This window comes from Onychomys torridus, chromosome 2, assembly GCF_903995425.1.
Source record: "Onychomys torridus chromosome 2, mOncTor1.1, whole genome shotgun sequence".
Taxonomy (NCBI): domain Eukaryota; kingdom Metazoa; phylum Chordata; class Mammalia; order Rodentia; family Cricetidae; genus Onychomys; species Onychomys torridus.
This window is the reverse complement of record NC_050444.1, coordinates 3,632,057-3,659,211: the sequence shown is the minus strand read 5'-3', so window position 1 is coordinate 3,659,211 and position 27,155 is coordinate 3,632,057. Positions and strand designations below refer to the sequence as shown.

The following is a 27,155-nucleotide window of genomic DNA, read 5'->3' as shown; positions in this document are numbered from 1 at the left end:
TTGTCCTTGACTTGGCCAAGAGTTTGTACCAGGCTTCCAATTGTCCTTGGGCAAGTCTGGGATTGCCCAATCCCACTGTTGTACAGTCCTGTTTTATGAAGTGGCTCATTCCCACAGCATCATACGAAACCATTGTATTAAGCATTTGGGTACAAATTGAGACTGGTCATCTGGGTTGCTTTCAGGTTTCACTAGCTCTGTGTCTCCATGGAGAAAAGAGCTTGCTGATGTAATATCTGGGAAAATTATAGTTATCTTTGCGTATCTTTAGAAGGGGGCAAAAATAGGACATTTAAGATGAAATGTTTCTTTCAGGCTTTCAGTGATTGTTAGATGGTCAGTTGGAAGTTTGATAGGACTAATGCTCATAACAGGAAGGAAATAGAGGCTGGCTGGGGAAGAGTATTCTGAAGTAGAAAAGGCAGAAAAGGCAGAACAGAGCATGGGTGACATGTAGGAACTAAATCAGCCAAAGTAACATTGACAGTTACTGTATTGTCAACTTTAGATTACAAATAAATGTTAATTTAATAGATTTTAACTTAAGGTGTGAGAAACACCTGAAATTTTGCTTGGATTTACTTTTCTGTCTTACTGCCTGCCTTTTGGGGGCTAATTGCCCTTTATAGTTCTATAGAGAATGTTTTGATTGAAATTATTCTTTACGTCAGCATCAGCTGTAGGTTTTACTGAGTTTGTAAGATACTTAAAAAGTATTTCAAACATGAAAATGGGTGTATGGAGATGAAATTTTAGGTTTCTAAATGTAGATCATTTCGAATCAGAATACTTCATTTTGTAGATAGGAACCATTTCTTCTCCCTTTTTTTTTTTTTTTTTTTTTTTACATTTTAAATTAAGCATCCTTTTAAATGAACCTATTCTGCTTTAATGCTTTTTTTCTTTTCCTATTTATTCTCTCATATATTATTATATCCTGACTATAGTTTTCTCCTTCCTCCACTCCTTTTAGTCCCTACCCCCTACCTCTTCATCCCTCCCCCTTCTTCCCCAGATCCACTCTTCTGTTTCCCTTTGGAAGAAAAGGGCTCCAAAAGCAGGCAAGAGTTAAGAGACAGCCCCTGTTCCCATGGTTAGGAGTCCCATAAGAATACCAAGCTACACAACCATAATGTATATGTGGAGGACCGAGCTCAGACCCATACAGGCTCCCTGATTGTCGGTTCAGTCTCTCTCAGCCCCTATGAGCTCCGGTTAGTTGCTTCTGTGGGGCTGTGTTCTTGTAGTGTCCTTGACCACTCTGGCTCCTACAGTCCTTCCTTCTCCTCTTCCGCAGGATTCCCAAGCTCTATCTAATATTTGACTGTAGGTCTCTTTCTTGTAATGCTAGCTTTCTTGTAAGGTGCAGTTGTAGCTGAATTCAAAAAGTGGGACCTGATGTGGAAGAACTGCATACTCCTGTAGTTTCTTAACTCCTTGGGCCGTTTACCATTAACATTTGTTCACAGTAGTACCATTTATAGTGTGTCTCAGAGATGAATTGCCACTCCTGAAATGATTAACATCCATTTAATGTTTACACACTTGTAACCATGTCCTGCAACTGGGGGAAGATAGTCTCTCATCACTAGTAGATGAAGTATTTCAGAGCCTAGAACAGTTTTCACTGGAGTTATACTTCTTAGTGTTGAGTGAATGTTCTTCAAGACCTTTCTGCTTCTTTCCAGTGTGCTGTCTCTGCCATCATCTTTGGCTTTCTAATGTGGCTTGATACCTATCCTCTGCTAGTCCTTCTGCTATAGGGCACCTATTGAAAGTCCCAAGCACAGCCTGGCTTTGCTTCTCAGAATCTGGGTAATGCCTCTGCTTGGTTTTGATCACTCTTGGCTTTCTTGCTACAGGCAGAAAATTCTTCTATAGCCTTTTATCAGGATTAAATTGTAAATTTCCTGTTTAAAGAAAGGCAGGATTATTTGAAATTTTATTTGCTATCCCTGATGGCTCAAATATCCTTTTTAAATAGTATATATATATAAATATATATAAAAAGCCTTTTCCCCACCCGAAGTATTTTCTCCTTCACAAAAGGTTCATAATTTCATGCTTCTAATGAAAATAAACTTTAAAATGCCCAAGTCAGTTGCTACTTTGCATATTTTTTTAACTTTACAGTGGCAAATTTTGCCTCATACTTAATAAGTATAAATTAAAAAAAATAGCTCCCCCATATTTGTTATCAGTTTTCTCCTGATTTGTTGAATTTTGTTTGATAATTTCTATGTAATATTTGTGATGTTGAATATTGAGATCACTTGATGGTGTTGCTATGTTCCTATTTATTAGACACCCATTTTAAAAAGCTGTGCCAAAAATACTGGGAGTGGTAGTGCAGGCTGTCATCTGACTGAAAACACCATTCTGTTAGTAAACACTGAAGCAGAAATTTTTGCTAGCTTCACCTATGAAACTTACCTTGTCCTATAGGTTTACTGTTCAGCTTTAAGTAGTCTGTTGATTGATTATCTGGAGGAGAATAATAACTTCTATATCATCTTCATGGTTTTTATAAAGTAGGATTAGGGAAAATGATGATAAAATTCATCCAATTTCTTTTGTAAGCTGGTAAGTTAGGATAAAATAAAAAACAAAACTAAGTAATAAGTATTTATTTTGCAATAGAAACTTCGTGGTAGCGGTGTTGCTGTTGAAACAGGAACAATCTCTTCAAGTGATGTAAGTATGTTCCTTCTTAATTGGCTTCTTAACACTCTGCAAATAAATTGTTTTGACTGTCAGGCATTTAAAAATGTGAAGGTGTTTGCTAGTTCCCCAAATGTAAATCCTTGGATCTGATGTATCACCCACCCACAGTGAGGCTAATTCTATTGCTCTTTTTATAGGAGACACAAATCCTGCCCTTCTTTGTTGCTGTCTTGCAGGACATCCTACTCGAGATCTCCAAATCAATGCAAGAGTTGGAATTTCAGTACCTAGCACAAGAGACTAATCATGTCTTTGTGTCACAATTCATTAGTGTGTGAACTGTCTGGTGTCTGTCTAACCTAGATGTAAACAATACATCAATTGACTGATGGCTCAAAAACATTGTTGTGCTGTGCTGCTCAAGCCTCTGTAAACTGTGTAGTGGTCCAACATGGACCTCTTTACTCCTTCTTCAACTAGTCTCTTCCCACTTTTAAGTGGTTAAAGGTCAATATTAACTATGGGCCTTAGGTTCTTAGCTAACATCATCTTTCCTTTTTGGGAATGGTTTAACTTTGCTGTATTTGAGTAGCTCAGGGACTGGCCATACATTTGGACAAATAAGGATGGGTATAGTTGGTGCCATGGGACAGAAACATCAAGACAAAGGAGAGAAGCCTGGAGGTGTATGCAGCTTCATGTGATGGAAATGTCTATGGGATACTAGGAGGCTGACAAACGTAGATGCAAATGAAGCTTTGTCTAAACCATATAACAGCTGTGCTGATCATTGTAACTTCCACAGTCTGAATGGAGTATACCCATATGTTTGTCTAAGAATGAAAGTAGACAGCTGGGCAGTAGTGGCGCACGCCTTTAATCCCAGCACTTGGGAGGGAGAGGCAGATGAATATTTGTGAGTTCGAGGCCAGCCTGGTCTACAGAGCGAGTTCCAAGTCAACCAGGGCTACACAAAGAAACCCTGTCTCCACAAAGCAAAAGAAAAAAAAAAAGCTTCAGAATCTATTAGATAAGCTTCCCTTTGAGGCATGGATTGAAAAATGTGATTGATATTGTGTGTAGCCAGAAAAAGGAGTCCAAAGTGTAATCAGAACAAGATATAAGTTAGATGAGTACTCTTGGGGCCAGAGTAGTGGACAGGTGGGTTTAGTTGTTAAGTTAAACAAATACATAAATTGGCATCTTTATTTCTTCTTAACATTTTTATTTTATTATATGTATGGCAGTTTTGCCTGCATATGTGGCTTTATATCCTGTCTATGCCAGGGAGGGTAGAAGAGGGCATCAGATCCTCTGGGATTGGAGTTACAGACTCTTAGCCACCATGGAGGTGCTGGGAATTGAACCCCAGTATTCTTAGTTAGCTACTGGGTCATTTACTACCACCACCCCTGGCATCCATCTTTCTTCACCCCCCCCCCCCCCCCCCCAGTTAAGCAATGAGATAACGTTATTATGCATGTTTGGAACAACATGATGGTTCCTTTATAGTAACAACAACAATAATAACAATAATGATAATGATGATGACAATATATTGCAACCATTTGTTTAGTGTTCCATGACACTCAACACACTGTGTAAGTAGCTTAAGTCCACTAATGTTTTAATTCTTTTTGTCATCCCCACAATAAAATATTATTATCCACAATTTCATAAGTGAGAGAAAGTTTAAAAGACTTCATACAGAATCACATCTTACAGCTTGTTCTGACTTCTATACCTGGCTGCTGCTAATCACTATGAAAAGAAGAAAATATTTGTTGTCAAAGTGGCTTCTAGAATGAAAGAGTTGGCAAGTGCCTTTGATGTGGCATCTTTATTTCTTGTGGAGTTTCCACTAGTATGATGTTTGGAAAAGTTCACTGTGTTGTATTTTAGGGATTTTTAGAATAATTTATTTCATAAACTTATTTTAGTGTTTGTAATTCTTTAAATCCTAAACATAAGGAGAGGTAAGCTGAGCTTTGTGAGATTCCAGTTTGCTCTTTTTCTGTCCATTGTATTAGAAAGGCAGAATTGGTTGAGCTGGTATTTGATTAGTATAAATGGTTTATCTGGTAGATTCATACACACGTACTCTAGTCATTGTAAGATTTAGTGCCCCTCAGCACTGGGCAAACTTTCATGACTTTTCCTGAGGATTTTTCTTTTTCAGGTAGATACTGACTTCAAAAGCAGACCTCAGATTGAGAATTTACCATCCTTTTCTTCGATCCTATTTTAATTGAGCAAATCTTAGCTAGTATTTATTGACACTTACTGTGTAACTGCCATTGTCGCTAGTTTTACATCTACTTTGCCGTGTGTGTGTGTGTGTGTGTGTGTGTGTGTGTGTGTGTGTGTGTGTGTATTTGGTGTAGATTATAGTGTTAGTCACATCTTATGCAAAGTAATGAGGCTGAACAGGAAAGTAAACTATCTTGCTGAAGGCCATATTGCTGATGATGTCAGAATAATTAATTGTTGTTTATTGAGGGAATTTTTCTAGAGGCACCTGAACTGGAATTGAACATTTGGGCTTTCCTCCAACCTATTCCATACAGTGACTTTTGTTATATTTGTATTATGCCTTTGAATAGCTTTTAAATTATCAGTGGAAAAAGCAGTTTGGGGGGTTGGGGATTTAGCTCAGTGGTAGAGCACTTGCCTAGCAAGCTCAAGGCCCTGGGTTCAATCCTCAGCTCAATCCTCAATTTATATATATATAAAAATACAAAAGTAAAAAATTAAAAAAAAAAAGCAGTTTGGTAAGCTGCAGTATCTAATGTTGCCACTTGAGGGCAGTATAAAGCAGCAGTTGACACTGTAAAATGAGATCCATGATTCAAGTCTTTCAGAGGCTTCACAGAACCGTCATCTTCAATAAGTGAGGGGTTGATTTTTACATTTTCACTTAGCAATGAGTAACTGAAGTTCACTTAAAATTTGTTATATCGTTTTCACACAGTTAGGAAAATAACCAGAAGCATCTGATTATGTTTCTTTACCTTGTCTGATAAGTTCTTTGCTAGTTTTAATGCAAACAGTAGATCATCTTTTCTGAGGAGCAGCATTGCCTTGGAAATGTACTCCTGGTCTAAAGCCCTGACCAAGGAGTATTTGGAAGCTTTGGAAGACTGAAAAAAAAAAAAAAAGTGGGAATTTCTATTTGTTTGCTACTCCTTTTCCTTTTCTTGCCCTTTTATGGAAACCTGAGTGTAGAAGATGGCTTCTCACAACCTTGTTTGTTGTGGGCCCAATCCAGCATTAGATCCCAGATGGATGTTGTTTCTTTGGTAGAGTTGCGAGGTTTTTCTTCCTGCTTGTTCTGATTCTTGGTACTCTGGAGCAGGTCTAACAGGACTTCTTGTGATGCAAGCCTTCTATGTATCTGGCCTGCCCATGGAGGTAGCCACTAGCCACATGTGACTAGTGTGAATGAAGGAACCTTCCTGAAATATACTCCATGTACTGTATAAGTCATGCATTTGCAGTTTAGTGGTTTATATTTATGAATTGTGCAGCCATCACTACAATCCAAGTTTATAATACTCTCAGCACTCCAGAAACAAAGAACTACCCTATACATATGATCTGTTTTCTTCATTCCCCACTCTCTGATCATTCAACTCCTGGCAGCCACTATCTACTTTCTGGTTCTTCATTCACCTCTTTTGGATTGTGATGTGAATAAAACTCTATGACTTGGTTTTTGTGTGTCAGTCTTATATATTATTAAAGGACCAGCCTTAACAATATACTTCCCAGGAACTCAGAAGAGAAACTATAAACGGCGAGAACTATTTTTGGGAAATGAATCTAAGTACATCATGCTCTTTGTCTACTTTATTCCTCTGGGATAAGATTCTATCTACACAGCTTCAGTTATGTACTCAAGCCTAGTTCCTTTCTGTTTAATTCTCTCTATATTTATTTGCTGTCCCCTCTATGTTCTATCTTAATTCTCTCATCTTAGTTCTCATCCATCTAGTTCCTTTCCATCTTAGCTCCTCTCCCATCTCCTCCTTTCTCATCTTGTTCTTCCCCATTTGGCTCTTCCTCATCTTCCGTCTTGTTCCTCTAGTAAGAGTTCAATTTAGTTCTTCCCATCTACTCCATTCCTCTCCAGTTCTTGCCCACCTACTACTTCCGTTCTCCTTTTTCCACTCTCTCTCCTCCTCTCAGTCTCCTTATTCTCTCAGTTCTCTCTAAGTCTCTCATGAATCTAGTTATAAACCCAAGCAATAGCAATTCTCTCTAGAGCAAGGTCACCAGGCTTGAATTTTTATGGAGTCATAGGCAGGTAAGAATTTTCCTCAGGCAGTGACCACCAGGCTTTCTTTTACAACCCAAAAGGGGAGTGGTAAAGGAGGAGGTCAACAGAGAGCTAATGATCGGTTAGTATATCAAGAAGGGAATTTATGTGCTCAATCTACATTCCTAGAAGTGGTTAGGTATGAAATTAGGAGTCTAATAGTAAGGCTGTAAGGAAGGAGGGTCTCACCCTAAATTGCACAAGAAATAAAGCTATCCTCTTGATGTAGGAGACAAGTGTTGTTTCACTTGGCCTTGGATGCTTAATAGGTATTTTAGATAAATACACTGTTAGGAGTTCTTGGAAGCACACATAGCATTACAAGAAAATCACTGTAAGGAACCAACTAATATATGTACAAGATTTCTTAAGCTGTGGCTTGACCTTTGGAGAAGTCCTTGACTTTTCCAAGTAGTAGCTTTTGTGATAGTAGCTGAATTCCATTACGTTTTCCTGCAGCCTGCAGCATGTCAGGACACCCTCCCCCCATCTAGAATAATATGTTTAAGGTTCACCCATGTTTGAGCATGCAGCATTTTAGAATGAGAAACAGAAAACCCAAGCAGGTTGGGTTTCCTTGTTTTTTTTGGCCACATTTCTTCAGTGATTTCTGTGGCAGTTCTGATGTCCTTGCTCCTGGTGACCCATTTTGCTGCTTTGGCTTTGTTTTTGATTGAATGCTGTGGTCCCTGCAGTCTTGCAGAGAGTTGGAGGGTGTCTTTGATGTAGTTTTTTATCAGAAGTTCTGCTTATGCGGCAGATGAATGGGCTGCCTCAGTTATTCACCCAGCAGTTAAATTGTAGGCTGCACTGACTGGTGGCCCTCTGGAATCCAGAACAACTTACAGCCAGTAGTTATTAGGAGGTGACTATAGTCTAAACATATTAAATGGAAAATACAAAAATAAACAACTCATAAGTTTTAAATAACTTCTATTCATTCTGTTGTCATAATTGTTCTATTACATTTGTGTTAATTGCTTACTATGCCTGAATTATAAATGAAATTATCATAGGCACCTGTATATAGGAAGAAATAAAACTCATATCCATAGGGTTCAGTGCTGTGTAATCTTAGGATCTGTCATAGGTCTGGGAATGTGGTGGAATAGGGACCACTATACTTGCTTTACTGTGTAGACTGAAAGAGCACTATTCTTATCCAGGGCAATTATGGATGGCTTTTCATTCTTTTAGGTTCTTAACACAAAGTTAACACTTTTAAGCATTGGGATTATTGAAATATTTGTGTGTGTGTGTGTGTGTGTGTGTGTGTGTGTGTGTGTGTGTGTGTGTGTGTTGAATACAGATATTGTATTTCAATTTTTGTTTTTCTGATCAAGTTTTTGGAAGGGTTGCCTTCCAAAATATTGTGGCAGTATAAAATAAAATGAAATAAGGTATTTGAGTAGTTCAAGGCTTCTTTTCATGTGTCTTTGAAAGTGTAGCACCAGTAACAATAATAAGGTAACCTATTACTATGTGCCAAATATACTTTTGAAGTTCTATGTAAACCATTAATTTATAAAGCAAATCATGCTTTCTTAGTTGCAGCAACAATACTTTTTCCTTGTAATAGAGATCCCTAATACCCATATAAGTACATTGTATGATTAAGCAAATTATATTGAAAGCATTTTTTGAAGACCTTAAATAGTGAGTAATAGTGAAATTACTTTTTGGAAGTCTGTATCTCTGTATCTCTCCCTTTCTCTCTCTCTCTCTCTCATTACAGGGTTTCTCTTTGTACTACTCTGGAAGTCTGTATCTTAACTGATAGGTTTTTGGACACTGGCAAAGGAATTTCTTTTTATAATTCTATTTTAAGAAATTCTTGGCTGTATGCATTTTAGTTTGTGAATATCTAATGACAATAATAGTGTACCTTAAAATTATCTAGTGCTTTATTTTTAATTTTGGTACAGCTGGCACTATTTCTTTATTGGTAATAAAACACTTTAAAGATATTAAGTGATTTCTCAAGATACTGAGATAAAGCTTTTCATTCCAGTTCCTGTATTTATCTCCCTCCCACTTTGGTGTTGGGGATGAAACCAGATCTCATGTATGCTAAGCAAGTGGTCTGCAACTACATTGCCACCATTCCTCCCTTGGGATGAGTTTATACAACCTGTTTTTTCCTACTAAAGCCTTTTTACCATGCCTCCTACAAAGGTTATTGTTACTGTTAGTATAGGTTTGGTATAGTCTGGTCTGATCTTGAGCTGCATGTAAAGGGATCTGAATTTATTTGCTCAGCATTGTATCATGACATTCATTGATGTTGCATCTAGCAATATTCCTATTATTGATGAATATTTGGTTACTTGAAGTTTTTGATCATTGTGAATAACTTAGATGTGAACATTCTGTACATTTCTTTTGTTAATACAATATGTATATTATATCCATAGCACCTATTGCAAGTATTAAAGCTCTGGAGGGAAAGGTATCCTGTCTTCTCAAGAAGTCAGGCTATACCTACAGCTGTGAGGAAAAAGGTATCTCGACTTGTTGGGAAGTCAGGCTATACCTAAAACGGGTGCTGTGGGGGATGGCTTCCCCGCAGGATATAATGATCCTGTTCCTCTCAGAGAGAGCCATTACAGCTGAGCTCTGCTCTGCCCCTTCCCCCTCTTAAGGGAGCTTTCCCAGCAGATATATGGGTTTCTTCTTCTGCTCTGCTACCCTAAGAGAATATCCCAGCAGAAGTATCTGTTTCTTCTTAACTTCTGAAACTCTTTGCTTCACTCTTCTAAAGGGAAAATCCTTGTAGAAGTGTAGCAATCTGCTCTGGCTCTGGTGAAAAGTTTTACTCTGCTCCCAAGGGAACTTCTTAGCAGAGATTCTGCTCCTTGCTGGCGAAAGAATCTTCACCAAAACTATGTGCATATGGGCTTACGTAGCTAGATTACATGATCACACAGGGCACGGATTACATAGAACGTAAGGCCCTGGAAAGACTAAGCCTCTTGCTTGGCTACTGGACAGTGCATGGATGGTCATGTAGCTGGGGGAGTAGCCAGGAGTTCTATTATTAGGTCCATTTGATTGGAAAATCTTTTCCCAACCCTGTTGGTCTTTGAAGTTGAGGTGTGTTTCTTGTATGTAGCAGATGGATGGGTCCTGTTTTTGTATCCATTCTTTTAGCCTGTGTCTTTTTATAAGTGAATTGAGTCCATTGATATTAAGGGATAATAATGACCAGTGATTGTTAATTCCTGTTATTTTTTGGTTTTGGTGGTGGTGGTGGTAGTGTGTGTGTGTGTGTGTGTGTGTGTGTGTGTGTGTGTGTGTGTGTGTGTGTTTTTCCCTTCTTTGGGATTTGCTGGTGTGGAATTATCTATTGCCTGTGTTTTCATGGGTGCAGCTAACTTCCTTAGTTTGGAGTTTTCCTTCTAGTGCTTTCTGTAGGGCTGAATTTGTGGATTGTTTAAATCTGGTTTTGTCATGGAATATCTGGTTTTCTGTGGTGATTGAAAGTTTTGCTGGGTGTAGTAGTAGTGAGTCCTGACATCTGTGGACTCTTAGTATCTGCATAATGTCTTTAGGACCTTCTGGTTTTCAGAGTCTTCATTGAGAAGTCGGATATTATTCTGATGGGTCTGCCTTAATGTTATTTGGCCTTTTCCCTTTGCAGTTCTTAATATTCTTTTTTTTTTTTTTCCGGAGCTGAGGATTGAACCCAGGGCCTTGCGCTTCCTAGGCAAGTGCTCTACCACTGAGCTAAATCCCCAACCCTATTCTTTCTTTCTGTATGTTTAATGTTTTGATTATTAGATGGTGAGGGGATTGTTCTGTAAGCTTCTTATACCTTCATAGGCATGTCCTTCTTTAGGTTAAGAAACTTTTCTTCTGTGATTTTGTTGAATATATTTTCTGTGCCTTTGAGCTGATATTCTCTTTCTTCTATCCCTGTTATTCTTAGGTTTGGTCTTTTCATGGTGTCTCAGATTTTCTGGATGTTTTGTGTTAAGAATTTGTTGGATTTAATGTTACCTTTGACTGATAAATTTATTTCCTCTATCTTATCTTCAACGCCAGAGATTCTCTCTTCCATCTCTTGTATTCTGTTGGTTATACGTTCATCTGTAGTTCCTGTTTGTTTACCTAGATTTTCTATTTCTAGAATTCCCTCAGTTTGTGTTTTCTTTATTGCTCCTATTTCAATTTCCAAGTCTTAAACTGTTTGCTTCACCCGTTTGATTGCTTTTTCTTGGTTTTCTTGACTTTCTTTAAGAGATTTCTTCCAATTTTTTATTTGTCTTTTCCTCAGTTTCTTTAAGGGAATTTTTCATTTCCTCATTAAGGGCCTCTATCATCTTCATAAAATTATTTTTAAGGTCTTTTTCTTCTGCTTCTTTCGTTGGGATGTTCAGGTCTTGTTATTGTAGAATCACTAGGTTATGGTGGTGCCATATTGCTCTTTATGTTGTTGATTGTTTTCTTGCACTGGCATCTAACCCATTTCTTCCTCCAGTCGGTGTAGGTAGGGCCTGTGCCTCTGGGACCGCTCTTCATCCAGTTGGTGCAGGCAGTGTTGGTGCCTCCTTGAAAGGTGGGGGTCACTCTTTGCGCAGTTGGTACAGGCGGTGTATGTGACTCCCAGAGCTGCTGATGGTGAGGTGGATGATTGCATTTGAGGGGCAGAGTGGGGCTTGTAGATTACAGGGTCCAATGAATGGTGATGAAGTGGCCTGCCGGCAGGAGCCTTGCCTGCTGACTGCAATGGGCAGCGGAGGGGCAGGGAATGGGCCGCGGAGGGGCAGGGAATGGGCCTCGGGGCCTAGGACTTAAGAGATTGGACTGTCTAGCTGGGAGACTAGTCACTCACCTCTTAGTCTAATAGGTGTAGATGGTGAATGTGTCTCAGGGAGCCACTGAGTTTGTGGGGGATGGGTGGTTTTGGTGGACGGAGTGGGACTTGTAGTTTACAGGGTTCATGGGGGTTGTGGTGGAACAGCCTGCCCGCAGGAGCCTTGCCAGTTGACCAGCTAGTGGGGCTGCGATGGGTAGGGCTGTTTCTCCACTTTTTAAAGACATACCTCTCATTGTAAATATTTAGACAAGAGCTTAGAGTAGACGTTTTTTTACTAGCTGTGGTAAGATGGAAGGGTTTATGGCTTCAAAGAGATAATAGATTTAAACACAGTTCTATAACATGCAGCTATTGAACTAAGTTTTAAAAATCTGGCTTGTCTTTAACAAATGTTAATTAGATCCTTTTTTCAAGATGGGGTTTTTCTGTGTAGCCCTGCCTGTCCTGGATCTTGCTCTGTAGACCAGGCTAGCCTCTGCTTCTTGAGTACTGGGATTAAAGGCATAGGCATGCACCACCATGCCCAGCTTTAATTAGATATTTTATAAGACCACCTGAGGCTGAGTTTCTGCATAGTTGTAGTTGTGTGCTGAGTGGATTACTGCCTTCAACCATAGCAGTGCCCCTGCAGGTGTTCTCTTGATAGTATTGTCCTCACCAGGAGTGAAGAAACCAAGCACTACAGTAAAGGTTTATAACATTCCAAAAAGTACTCCAGTATAGGCCTGTCTTCTTCTTCTTCTTTTTTTCATATTTATGTAATTATGTAGAGCAACATTTTTTTGTTTGTAGAGCCTCTCTCCAAGATACATAAATGGCAAGGTGAACTACTTATTTATCAAACTGTATCAAAGGTACAGTTACTTCATAAATTAATTTCTCTAAATGTATAATGTCATCCTGAATTTTGTAGATTTAATTTGGGAGACAACAATCACCTTAATTTTTAAGAGGCAAAGTTAAAAACAGACAGGAGGATAGACTTTTGAAAAGATATTAGGAGATTTTGGGTGCTCTAAAGCTAACAAATTGTAGTAAAAAGGTAGATCTTTCCTATAGAAATGTATGTGCTTGGTCTCACGACTTAGAATTCTTTGCAGTCTAACACTGTACACTTTTCCTGTGTAGAGTTCTCAGTATGTGCAGTGTGTTGCTGGTTGTCTGCAGCTGATGCTCCGGGTCAATGAGTACCGTTTTGCCTGGGTGGAAGCAGATGGGGTGAACTGGTGAGTGAGTGTCCTTTACTTTTTATTGTAGAATGACATTTAAAAAACATTTCTCCTTGACATTTTAAAATAAATTAATAATTTAATCATTTAAGAGAAGCATTTTATTATATTCATGTTTGCTTAACAATGGATATATTAACCTTCTTAGAAATCAGTATCTATCGAACTGAACATCTCTCCCCTTCTTTTGCTTGGCTCATGTTTTATAAGAGGTTAAGGCTCTTAAGAACCTAATAATGGTCTTCTTGTAGGACTCCTAACAGTGGGAGCAGGGGCTATCGTTAACTGTTTTGTTGGCTTTGGGACTCTACTCCTCATACTGGGTTGCCTTGCCTAGCCTTGATACAAGTCAAGATGCTTAGTTTTACTACAACTTGATATGCCATGTTTTGTTGATATCTATGGGAGGTCTGCTCTTTCCTGAGCAGAAATGGAGGAGTGGATTTGGGGGGTGGAGACAGAGGAGGGTTGAGAGGGAGGGACTGGGAGGAGAGGAGGAAGGGGAAACAGGCCAGTATATAAAATAAAAAACAACAAAACCTCTAATGCTGGACAAAACAAGCTCTGGCACTGAGAGTATATGATTATTATCAAAGTATTTTGGGGCAAATGAAGGCAGAAATCAATAAGGAAAATAAAATCTCCAAAGAATGGAGATTCTGTCACCATTAGAAAGCCAGTAAATTTCATACTTAATGAGGGCCTAAGTGCATTTAAAACAGTTATTCTTCAGCTAGGAGAAGAGCATTGTTTCTCCTGTAAAATTTATATGGGATGCTGAGAAACAACAATAGAGTTTGGTAAGTCAGGATTTAAAGAGAATTGATTGAATAATGTGCTCAGACTCTTACTCTAAAGCCCCTCAGCAAGACAGGTGCCTGCAGTTTCTTAGAGTGTTACTTTCACAAATTATTTAATCTTCATTGATTGACTGTTTAAGCTGGAATAGTTATTCCTGTGTTAATTCACAAAATTTTAATCTGTTGAGCTGGCATGGTGGCATACAGTGATCTCAGCACTCAGTAGGCAGAGGCAGGCAGATCTCTGTTAATTCAATGCCAGCCACAGATATAGTAAGACCCTATTTCCATTTTTTTTTTTCCTCACTATTTATTTTTATGTAGCTCTTTGTTTTCTGGGAAGACCAGAAGTTGTGAATAACTTCAAGGAAACTTTTCTAGACTCACAGTAATTGTGACAGCATGTACAAAGATGTGTACCAGCTCAAGACAGGTACAATCTCAGCATGGGGTGGGAAGATAGGTGTGATTTGATAGCTAGTGGGAGAGGTACATTGTCCCTGGTAGATTGACCGCCCTCCAGAGCAGGCCCTATGCCCAAGAATAATTGGGCAAAGCAAATTGGACTTGATGAATTTTTTTTTAAAGAAGAAAACTCAAAGTTAGGTGGGTAGAGAGCTGAGAGTAGATCTGGTAGGAGTTGGGAGTATAGAAATGATCAAAGTCCCATTGTATGAGTTTCTCAAAGAATTAATAAAATTATTTACGATTTTATCACATTTTAAACTTTATTTGTGTGTGTGTGTGTGTGTGTGTGTGTGTGTATGTTCATTCATGTGTATCATAGAACATGTACAGAGGTCAGAGGATAACCTATGGGAGTTTCTTCTTTCCTTCTGGGGATTGAACTGAGGATATTGGGCTTGGGAACCAGTGTTTTACCTGCTGAACCCTATCTTGCTAGCCCTAGTTCTTACTGAATAATATTACCTAGAAGTCTTTCATGCTGACTGTCGACTAGGTGAAGATACGGTGTTTCCTTTTTTTCCTTAGATCAGTTATATTTATCTGAGAGTCTGTGTGTGTGTGTGTGTGTGTGTGTGTGTGTGTGTGTGTGTGTGTGTGTGTTTCCCTTTAGGGCTGAGCATTCTGTAGCCTCTTATTACCTTCACTTTGGCCAATTGCGGGTCTGTGTGTTAATCACTATATATTGTAAATAGAAGCTTCTCAGATGAGGGTTGAGAGATGAGTTGATCTGTGGCTATAACAAATCATTAGGAGTAGTTTAATAATAATACTATGTCATTTTGCAGAATGATAGAAGTAAGATCTCCCCTAGGACTTGTGTCTTGTCTAGTCTCATGTTGGTGCTAGGTATAGATTTCATTTTATGGAGTGAGATTTAAATAAGTCCAATCAGAAACTGTTTATTCCCGTCACATTCATGCCACTATTGCACCAGTGGGGACATCTTGCAAGGCCGGTCATAGTATCTTTCAGTGTTCACAGCTGGGTATGATTGATGACTCTCTGGTAGCCTGCATAGCACCTTTGAGTACTGTAAAAACTGGCCAATGTGGGTGAAGCTTCCAGGTTTGTACCAGCTTGATGTTACCATGTTGTATGTGGTGTTATGTGGTGTTTTCAGCAATAGGCCCTTACTATCAAGTTATGGAGATTTACCAAGAATCTTGACAATATCCTCTAATGTCTGAGGGAGGGTCCATGGGACCTCACCGACTAACAACTCCAAACAAACAAACAAACAAACAAACAACCCATTTCTGCACTGGGTTTTTATTTGTTGCCCTATTATAGAGTAGCTCCATTTAAACTCTTATGGTTTTGAGTTTGGGAAGATTAATTTATGATGAAAATATCTACACTCTCATAGTTTTAAGAGTGGGCTTATAAAGCCAGTTCTATCATTGTTAGAGAATAAAATAGTATTATTACTCTCTTTGCTTTCTTCTGTTCCCTGATGCCTTCTCCTCTTAGTTGCTATTGTGGATGGAAAGTAAAGAGTTCTCAGATATGGTCACACTGTATTGGGGATTCATTAGGATGATATTGGTACTCATAGCTAAGGTTTATTATAGGGTTGCTGAAGATACACAGCTGGATCATGAAGCACAAAGTCATGGCTGAGTTTTGAGGAATCCATGAGTTTTGTGTTTCTGTTCAGGAAGACTATTACAGACCAGCTCCTAAGGAGTTCACTAGAGGTTAGCTACATAGGCACTCTGTGCTGACAGCATATTTCTTAGTTAATAGGTTTTTGATTTATTTGTTTGTTTGTTTTGAGACAGGACCTTGGCTGTCCTGGAACTCACTCTGTAGAGTAGGCTAGCCTCAAAACTCAGATCTGCCTGCCTTTGCCTCCCAAGTGCTGGGATTAAAGGCATATGCCACCACCACCTGGCTTCTTAGTTACTCCCACCCCCCCCCCCCCCCCCCACCCCCGGAGCTGAGGACTGAACCCAGGGCCTTGTAGCGCTCTACCACTGAGCTAAATCCCAAACCCCTCTTAGTTACTTTTATTGCTATGATAAAACACCATGACCAAGGAAGTGTTTATTTGGTTGGGGCTTACAATTCTAGAGGGATGAGTCCATCACCATCAAGACCACTGGGAGATTAGATGTATGGTGAGCTGTAACCTTGGATAATGAAAGGGCAGAGGGTCTCTCTCAGGTTCTTTTATTTGATACTTATGAAGATTCTCCCTGTGTGACCTAATTTGCCCAAAGCTCTGTGACACCACACTGTCAATTTGGGGTTTATGATTTTAAGTTACGAATTTTGGAGGGACACAGACTTTCAAACCATAGCTGTAGCTGCCTACCATAAATTATATGGTTTGTGCAAACTGAATAGGTACTGTCAGCTACCTGTGTCTAAGACTAGCAGTTTCATGGGTATGACACTTTCCTGTGCAGAAACCCAAAGATAGATATCATTCCAACTTTCATCTTCCTAAAAGAGATGCTGTAGTATTTGGGGCAGTGTAATTAGAAAGGATCATGATTTCATTATATCTTCCTAAGGAATTTCATATGACTGTAGCTTTTATTATAATGGTAAGTTAGTTATAATTAATGAAATATTAATATTAATTAATATTAACATGATATGCAAGCAGCGCAGTCATGCAATCAGCACATGAGTGGCATAGCTCCATAAGCCCACCTGCGCATGTGCAGAGGAATCCTTAAAAGCCGAATACAGACTCCTCCCCCTTCTTGTCTGCTCTCCTCCCCCTCTGCACATGCCTCTTCCCAGGCCTGGTCACTCTCTTCTGTCCCCTCCACCCCCCCAATAAAGCTCTGATACTGGGTTTTGTTGTGTCTCATGACCTTTGTTGAATGGTAACCAGCGCCACATATTTAAAACCAACATTAGCAGCTTTCATAGGACTAGTAGTTAATTGTCTCCCGAGAGGGAAAGAAGAGTGGCAGGGGAAGGGTCCCAGGGCCAAATGGGAACAAGAGAAAAGGGGCTTGTGAGTCAGGGTATGGCTCATCTCTGAGAAAATGACCCTTTGAGAAAAGGACCCTCTGGGGGACCAGAAACTCCATCATAGAATATATATATATATATATCTTGTTTATTAGTTACCCTATTTATTAAACATATGACATCATTTATTTAAATTTTCTAGAAGAAATAGGTGTAAATCTCTAAGTTAGCTTTTGTTAATCTGAATAGATCTTTTTAAGTTTAAATTTATATTGTCATACAGAGTGTAGTATAAACCAGTGTTGAATCAAATATAGCTTTACATCTCTATCATCATACAAAAAGTCCATGCCAGTTCAAATGTTTGAGGCTTGTTGTTTCCTTGCTCTATCAGGAGATAAAATGAACAGAGACTAAATATATTTTTAATTTTAGTAAGCCTTAGTAAAAGATGGTTGCCAGCCACGTGGCCATCTGTATCTTGATGAGGTCACCAACCAAGATGGAGGAGAGCCATGGAGTTGCTGCTCAAAACATTTTTTTTTTTTTTAATAAGTAAATCCAAGTCAAATGCATATATATACATACATACATATAAAACAGGAGTTGAGTAAGGAAGGGAAAAGAAAGTGGAGAAATTTTTCTAGGTTCCCTGATTATCTAGTCCAAGAAATACTGAGGTCAGTCTCACATCCAGGGTGATGGTCAGAGGCAGGTTGCTCCTCTAGAGACAGAGTAGTGGTCTCTGAATGGTAGGCAAAGCCACCTGTGAATGAGAAAGCAGACTTGTTACAGGCGGGAGGGAGCAGATCTATCGCAGGTGGAGGCAGGTAAGTGGGTACCCTTTGGTGGGACCTGCCAATGTATGTCACCAAGCAAATATGCCACATGCAGCAGAGTTAGTGGAAGAAGTTAGGGGAGGAAAGCAAGAGTGAAAGATCACTTCAGAGTGAGGTTTTGGGAGGGGCAGGGCCTGATCACTCATCTTAGCCATAAATGTAAAAATATAGTACTGTTCCCATGGATGAAAGGGGGAAAAGGAGTCACTACAGCCTGTAGCTGTGGGCATTCCTAGGGATAGAGGGAGGACAGAAGGATGACTAAGCCATCAAAGAGGGCTGTTGGCACACTCAATGGGGGTCAGGCTTAGCCTGGCTAAGCCAGAGGAGTCTCAGCACCTAAAACTAGAATTTTTGAGGAGCTCTGAGAGGGATCTCATCCATAGGAAAAGGTCAGGAATTGTGTCGCAAAAGCCAGAAGGGCCTAAAGGAGCTGTGGGCAGCTCTGGAGGGGGTGTAACAACCCAATTGAAACTTATGTGATTGCTGCTGGTGTATGGGATGGTGAGCAATCAGGTGAGCTGGAGTAGACTGGGTAGATTGGGCCCAGGATCCTGGCATGTGAGGGGCTGCCAGGAGGACCTATCTGAGTCAGGGCACCAATGCTAATGTTGTGAACCAGTGCTCGAGAGGCCTTGGTGGGTTTGGACCAAGTTGTTCCACAGGGGGTGAGACATGCCACGTGGGCTTGGTGGGTGGCAGAGTGGTGCTGTGGAAAGTTACACAGCAGCCACATGGAAAGCCTCGTGAACAGAAAGATGGAAAGCGGAAGAAGGAGGGAGAGGCTTCTTTTTCTTACAGGAGGATAAAATGATGTCAGGACCCTGGGCGACTCCAAGAGGTGGTTCAGAATGCTAACAGTGACAATTAAAAATTTTTTAGAGGCTAATTGGATATGAAGAATTAATTAGATATATATTAGATAACTTTTTTCCTTCTGAAACTAAAGCAAAGCATGATACCATCTCTTGTAGATGTAATTCTGAACAGTTTTATTAAATAAGAAACAGAGCCAAATGCAGAGTTAAAAGCTCAAGAGATCAGAGCAGTAGCTAAGAGCTGAGACCAAGACTGGCTTCTTACCACCCGCTGCCGCTGCCGTCCTTCCCCTGAGAAAGAGACCTACTTCCTGCGTGTCTGTCTTTTTATTGACTTTCTGTTTTGCCTTCTCATTGGTTGTAAACCCAACCACATGACCTCATCGTCACTGCCTGTTTGTACAGACCTCCAGGTCTCTATGGTTGGTATTGAGATTAAAGGTATGTGTCTCCATGCTGGCTGTGTCCTTGAACACACAGAGATCTGCCTGTCATATGATCAGGATTGAGGGCATGTGCTACCATTGCCAGACTTCTGCTAAATGGCTTGTTATTAACTCTGACCCCCAGGCACTTTTATTTATTAACATACAAATAAAATCACATTTCAGCACAAATAAAATATCACCATAATCTCTAGGGCTGGGGTTAGGATCACAGAAATTCACATTCTTGGAGGACTGAGTAAAGATGAAATTTAGACCTTTGAGAAGGAGGCTGTCCTTTGATGTTGATGTCTGTGATTTCTGAGAAAGAACCTTATTCAGGGACCAAGGCCACTTCACTAGGTGCACTGATGGCTGGTGATGGTGTCTCTAAGGCTGTGCATTGAGGCTTATTCTGTTAGACCTGGAACAACTGTAACTGAATTGGCTACTGCCATGGGAAAGATGTAATATCCTGTGAGGAAGTATTTGCCTGGGTGATGCTCACAGCAAGTACCTTTTGTCTGCCTTACAGTCAACCTCTAGCTTTCCGTATTGGTACCTAGCATCTAACCCAGATGGTATATAGGGCATTAGCAAAGTAAAGTATAAGAAGGCTTGACTTAGTTACTAGAACAGAGCAAAGGGATCAATCATTAAGGTGTTGATTCTATAAAAATACATAATTTTGGAGCAGTTGAGATGCTGATAGTATTTAATAAAAGCAACTTTTATTTAACAGCCTAATCTGAAAAGAACTCCTCCAGGCAGAAGAAACAATGTATTAGAAAATTAGGAATAGTTCAATAAGCTCAGAAATATATACAAATCACAAAAATATAGAATTGATACAGATATATATCTCCTCCTGAGTTAATAGTTGTTAGATTTTAAAAACTTGAGAGTTTACTAGAATAACTTTAGATTAACAGAAAATTCAAAGTACAGATGTCTTCCCCTCCTTACAGTTTTTCCATTTTTCCATTTTGGGTTAGTATGATGCACTTTTTTAATTGATGAATTGATATATTTGGTAAAAGCTATAGCTTATATTGGGGCACACTTTGTTGGACATTCTATAGATTTTGTGCCTCCTTAGTTGTACTTGTTACTTTGTCTTATTTGGTAATTTCTCTTCTTTGTTGAATCTAGATATTCCTCAGGGGTATATCCTTAGATTTTTTTTTTTTTTCTTTTATATAGTCACTCTTTAAGGACAATAAGAAAAGCCCTTTCTCTTCAAATGAAAATAGTTTCCTAGTTTTCTAGAAGCTTCTGACATTTTTCTGATCCCCAAATTCTGTGACAGGCTATATTTCTTTCCAAAAGTCATTGCCTCATTTTTTTCTGGGTTTCTTACCTATTTAAAATTCTTTCTTTGGTTGTCTAATCTCAAAACCTTGATATAAAAGTTACTTGAAAGATTTACATTCAGTTTGTCACCACTCCCTGTCGACTTTGTCTGCTCCATTCCTTGTAGCATTCTCTCTTCATTCTCCTTGTTTCCTGCAGCAGTTCTGCTTCCCAAGAGAGGACGATGGTCCCAGGGAGTTGTAGTGGAGCTCTGAGTTAGCCCAGTACTGGGTGAGGGCTGCAGCTGCGAGGAAGGAAGCTGAGGACAGCTCAGTGACTTGCTCTTTCAGTGTGAGCGTGTCTTGTTTTTGGTGTGCTGTTGTATGAAATGTTTTGTTCCCCCCTCTGCTCTTTTTCAGTATAATGGGCGTTTTGAGTAACAAGTGTGGCTTTCAACTTCAGTATCAAATGATTTTTTCCATATGGCTCCTGGCATTCAGTCCTCAAATGTGTGAACACCTTCGTCGCTACAATATCATTCCTGTTCTGTCAGACATCCTTCAAGAGTCTGTCAAAGAGAAAGTAACAAGAATCATTCTTGCAGCATTCCGTGTAAGTACTCAGGGAGATTGTTGTTGTTTGTATTTGTGTAGCATTTTTCAAAGATAATGTGATGCATCTTTGAAAGGTGAGAAGTAAGCCATGTAACTGAATGGAATGTGTGACTTGTAGAAGAAATGCACTTTGGTTGTATTCAGATGGAGAAAGTCCCTTTTTGTTAAAGTGACTAATGCAGGAGTATTAAAGGAGTTCTTGTCTCAGGACCTGTATTTTAGTCTGGAATTATGTTTCAGATCCTAGGACTCCTGAGTAGCAGCATGCTTCTGAGTCAACTGTAAAGACTTCCAATATATAAACATTACAATTATTTTGTCAGTTATAAAAATGATCTTAAAGATGAGGAAGCATGAGGACAAGAAAGTAGCTTTGTTATATCACATAAAGTATTGTTAAATGTTTCCTTAAAGCCATTGTCTTTCATGAATCAGTTGTCTGCTTGGTCATTTTGTTGGTTGCCTTAGCATTCAGATGTATTTTTGGAAGATATCTACCCAAGTGATATTCCTGAACATGTTTCATGTGCTACTTATTACTCTGTGGCAGGTATCCTTCTCAGAAATTCCATTTGTTAACCAGTGGTCACCAGAGCCTTATTAATAATGATTATTGTTGTTGTTAATATATGACGATCTTGGTATTTGGATTGGTCTTTGCTTTGCAAATGGGAATGCTGAAGACAGAGGTGGCATTCCCAGTAAGCATCTGATTTGCAAATACAGGTGGTTTGCTTCAGAGTCTGCTTTGAACCATCTGTTTTTGTGTTTACTTAAAATAAACAGCAAGAAGTCAAAGACAAAAAGAAGTACAGTTGTGTTTTGCAAGTGTAAGTAGTCGTGTCGGATTTGTCAAACAATAGTCACTAATATCTGTTAGACATGTCTAATCATGTAGATATAAATATATAAATAGGTGTATGATTTTGATTTATATTTACAAGTAAAGATAGCATCATATTATAGGGATCTACAACTTTATTCTTTTAAAAACAAAAAAATTATAATTAGGTGCATATGTGAGAGGGGTTGTACATGTCTGGGTGCCCTGAGAGGCCAGAAGAAGGCATTGGACCCTGTAAGGCTATAGTTACAGGCTGTCAGCTATCCAGTGTCATTTTTTAGAACTGAACCTGGGTCCTCTAGAAGAGCAGGAAGTGTCCTTGGTGAGCCCTCTCTGCAGCTTCTACAATATGTAATATGTATGCTTTAATTTCTTTCTGTGTGGATCTTCAATATTCCTTTAGTTGTGTTGCGTTCGACTTTGTTACTATGTAAGTATTAACTATTGCCCTAGCGGTAGGGGCATGAGGTATTTGAATTTTATTTTATATTTCCCTGAATAATTTTATATAGGGTTCTGGGTATCTAATAGCTGAACCAAATACTACACTTTCTTTTAAAAACATTTTTTATAGTTAATACCAAATATTTCTCAAAAATGTGCAGCTTACATTTCTATCTGCTGTATATTGAGTTTGTTGTTCTTTTGTCTTACTAATACTTAACATTATCACTCTTGGTTTTTATAGAATCTTCTGTGAATAGTGAAACCATTGTGTTAAATTTTCCTTCTGTTATAAAGTGAAACATCTTTTTTGTTTATTTTCTTTTATTAGTTCTTTGAGAATTTCATACATGTAAGTGTTTTGATCATGTTTACCTTCTTTCAACTCTTCCAAGTCTACTAGCTACTCTTCCCTTCCCAAACAGTTTTGTATCCTTTTTTTTTGATTTTCTTTTCCTATCAAGGTCAATCTGTGTTGACCAAATATTCTTAGATGTGTAGCTTATCAGGGGCTGCTGAGAAAATTGATCCTTTCTCTCCCCAGCAGCTCAGAGTTGTTAATAGCTCCTCAGCTAGTGGGATTTACTCTCTTTTCCTCAATGCTTTCTTCCATTCCCTTCAGAAGAGGGAGTATAGTATATATGTTCCATTTAGGCTTGAGCATTCTGCAGTCTTATTCTCTGCACCTTGGCTAGTTGTGAGTCTCTGTGTAAGCAGAGGGTTGAGAGATGCCATAATCTGTGGGTATAATGGTAGGTCATTACGAGTTGTTTGATACTATGTTCATTTAGCAGAATAATAGTAGTATGTTATCTAAGACCCATGTTCTGTCTAGCCAGAGGTTCTTGGCTTAGTGCCAAGTATGGGTTTCATCTTATTGGGTGGGTCTTAAATCCAACCAGAAAGCTATTAGTTACTGTGATGACATTTATGCCACTATTATACCTGTGAGCATGCCTTGGCAGGCTGATTGTTATTGTAGCTCATAGGGTTCATTGACCTGGGTAAGATTGACGGCATTGACTCTGGATACATCACAGTGGACACTGGAAAGCAGAGGATTCCATAGCTGGCGGAGTCTAGGTTATCAGCACTTAGGATGTAGTTAGTATTCATGACAGCAGAGTGTACTCAGGTTGGTTCTGAGTGCAGCTTTGTGGACAGAGGAGGAAGTTCCTGGATTCTGGGGGTGCTATTCATTTCCTTGGCCTCTCTCCTACTATATAGGTTCTGTGATCAGGCTCAGGTTGTCAGGTTTGATGACAGGTACCTTTACCCACTGAGCAATCTCACTGGCTCTTATTTGCATAACACATTGAGGGTTGATTTGGCATGGGTGGTGGGACTCAAGATACTGATCTTTTGAAGTACTGGGCCAAGATTTAAAGTCTGACCTGAGCTGCTTTAAGCATTGTTTGGAATGTAGATGAACAGTCTTTGTAAATAAGAAACACAAAGCCAATTGTAGAGTTAAAAGCCCAAGAGGTTAGAGCAGTAGCTAAGAGCTAAAAACCCTTTCTTACCCTTCACTGTTGCATTTCACTTAAATCTTTTGGGTGATGGGGTAACTTGAGGAAGTCACTGTGTTTATAGTACAAAAATCTCAGAGTAACAGAAGTCTAAAATGAGACAGATTCTTTTGAGACCTCTCTGGGTCAAGTATCAATTGGCATTGAAGATTGAGAAGTAGGGCAACATAGCTCTTTTCTAATTTTCTTCTTGGTTTGGTGCTGAAGAGAGTTCCAAAAGGAGTAGACATAGATGTGCATTCTAAGCACTCAATGACTCATGTTGAGAGCCACCCTAGCTGTAAAACTTGAAAAGCTTCTTTCCTCGTAGAGGGTAGTTTGTAATACTTAATTTACTTCATGATTGGTTGGTGGTTCAATGAGATAACAGATGAAATGCCCTACCAGTTGTAAATACCTAGTTATATTTTTTTCTGGCATTTTCCTCATCAAATCATAGAAATTTGGCTGTTCCAGAAAACTCTCTTCTCTTAATGCTGTGCTCTTACTAAATCAACATTGAGTAAGAACAGATGTGATTTGTAGGAAGCAGCACTGTTATTTTACCAATGTTTAAGATGTAAACATGTTATTTAACCTGGGCATTTTGGCACAGATGTGTAATCCCAGGATGTCAGAAGCAGAGGCAGGAGCAGCAGATGTTTAAGGTCATTTTGACTCTGTAGTAAATTTGTGGCTATTCTTAGTTGTCCACTCAATTGCATATGGAATTAACTAAAACCCCTGGCTGGGTATACTTGTGGGGAATCGTCTTGATTAAATCATTTGAAATGGGAAGATCCACCTTTAATCATCTGGGCCACACCTTCTGGTACTAGCCTGTATAAAAGACACAGAAGAAGGAAGCTTTTGTTCTTTCCCTGCTTGCCCTTACTGACACTTTCATTCCTTCACTGACATTAGAGCCTACTTCTTCAGAATTCTGGCATATATTGGAAGACCAACTGAGACATCCAGTAATAATTTCTGCGAATAAACTGAGGGCCAAACCTCAAAGCAGTGTTTTTAGACATATATGTTCTCAGGTCTGTCTCATTTTCAGAAATTCTGCCTACAGTTCTCTGGTGGGTCCATACATAAGGATATGGTAAAGGCATCTGATTTATATCATCAAATAGTTGGGGAAATGTAAAAATCATCCTCAAATTACCTTAAAAAACATTTAACTGAAGAGGTAGTCTGATCATGATCTAGTCATGTTTTCTCCCATGTCTTTAAACTCAGAAGGAAGCTTTCGTGCTGAATGACTAAGGAAGCTTGCCGAACTGTTATAAACTGAACATGTGTACTATTGCCAGTCATCATTTCTTTCTTCTGTTTAACTGAATGAATTTTAGTTTTGAAAATGTCAGTTCTACTTATTTGTATTAAGTGCTGGACTTATAATTACATTTTCAATTTTCAGTTCCTAAAGTTAATGAGCATGTTTGAAGGCTGTGACTAAAGCAGATGCTGACTATCAGCTTTGTTGTCTAGAGTTTTTCTGTTGCCCCCCCCCCCCCCCCCCACACACACACACTTTGGATTTGCACTTGTGATTGAAGAATTGAGTCCGTTGATATTTCAAGTTATTAATGAAATGTGTGTATTAATTGTGGTCATTGTGTTGTGGATTTTTTGGTGGTGTTGTTTGTGTTCTCATTGGTATTTTGTATTTTAATGTATTTCTTTTTTTTTGTTTTGTTTTGTTTTGTTGTTTTTTTTTTCAAGACAGGGTTTCTCTGTGTAGCTTTGCGCCTTTCCTGGAACTCGCTTTGGAGACCAGGCTGGACTCGAACTCACAGAGATCCACCTGTCTCTGCCTCCCGAGTGCTGGGATTAAAGGCGTGTGCCACCACTGCCCGGCCTAATGTATTTCTTTATACAGTGTCTCTGCTGTACTCATTTCTCTCTACAGCCTGAAATAATGCTTCCTATATTTTCTTTAGATTTGATTTGTTAGATACAATTTTTAAAAGGCTGTTTATGTTGTGGGAAGTTTTCTTCTTCAATCATGGTAGCTAGTTTTGCTGCCTGTATTAGTATAGGTTAGCTATCATCGTCTTTTGGGACTTGGAATGCATTGTTCCAGGTTCTAGGATCTTCTGGATTTCAAAGTTTCCATTAAAAAATCAGCTGTTAATTCTGATGGGTTTTCCTTTATATGTGACTTGTGTTTTTTTCTCTTGTAGCTACCAATGCACATTCTTTGTTAAGTATACCTAGTGTTTTATCTGTGATATATACTCTGGGGAGTTTCTTTTCTGGCTTTGTCTGTTTGGTATTCTCTGTGCTTCTTTTATTTGTATGGGTGAGTTTTTCCTTAGTTTTGGAAAGTTTTTTCCTATGATCTTGTAGAAGATTTATGCCACTGACTTGATTCTTCTCCTTCATCTATGTCTATAATTTAAAGGTTTGCTTTTTTCATGGTGTTCCACATTTCCTGCCTGTCCTTCCCTGTGTTTTTAGACATTAAAAAAAAAAAAAATTCAGCTGGGGCAGTGGTGGCGCACGCCTTTAATCCTAGCACTCAGAGGCAGAGATAGGCGGATCTTTGTGAGTCTACAGAGCGAGATCCAGGAAAGGCACAAAGCTTCATAGAGAAACCCTGTCTCAGGGGAAAAAAATTTTTTTTTCTTGCCTATTTGTTCTAGACCCTATACTTTATCTGCTAGTCCTGATATTCTGTTTTCTCTTGATTCATTCTTCTTATAAGACTTTCCTTTGAGTTTTCTAGTTGAACTGTTGGGTTTTGCAGTTTCATCTTCATTTCAGCTTGAGCCATCTTTAGTGTTTCTATCTCCTGATTGAATTCCATTCTCAAGTCTTTGGTTAGTCTCTGTTATTTTTGTTAGACTTAACGTTTATGTTTTCTTGTGCATCACTCTGGTATTTAGTCTCCCTAAGTTCTTTCTCCTTGATTTCATTGAACTGTTCCTTTGTGTCTTCTCTACACTCTGAATTCTTTGAGGATATTTATGATAGTTCTTTTAATTCTGCATCTTGGAGTTCATCTAGATAATTATCATTGGCAAGCATTTCTACAGGACTGGTAGGTTTTTAGAGAAGATGTTTGCTTATTACTCTTTCATATTGTTGATAGTTTCAGAATTGACTCTGTGTATGTGGACCTCTTTTCTT

The 27,155-nt window shown here is 39.0% G+C and overlaps 1 protein-coding gene across 3 annotated transcripts in view; it reads left to right on the top strand.

Moving 5' to 3' along the window:
• Atp6v1h (ATPase H+ transporting V1 subunit H) overlaps positions 1 to 27,155 on the top strand; it is a 103,796-nt gene that overhangs the window by 14,476 nt on the left and 62,165 nt on the right. For 2 of the 3 annotated variants that reach the window (XM_036178233.1, XM_036178235.1), the window contains exons 7-9: positions 2,641 to 2,694; positions 12,930 to 13,027; positions 21,024 to 21,216. In XM_036178233.1, coding sequence (XP_036034126.1) covers positions 2,641 to 2,694; positions 12,930 to 13,027; positions 21,024 to 21,216 — 345 coding nt within the window. The remainder of the gene's footprint in view (positions 1 to 2,640; positions 2,695 to 12,929; positions 13,028 to 21,023; positions 21,217 to 27,155) is intronic. The other variant, XM_036178236.1, reaches the window with a different exon arrangement.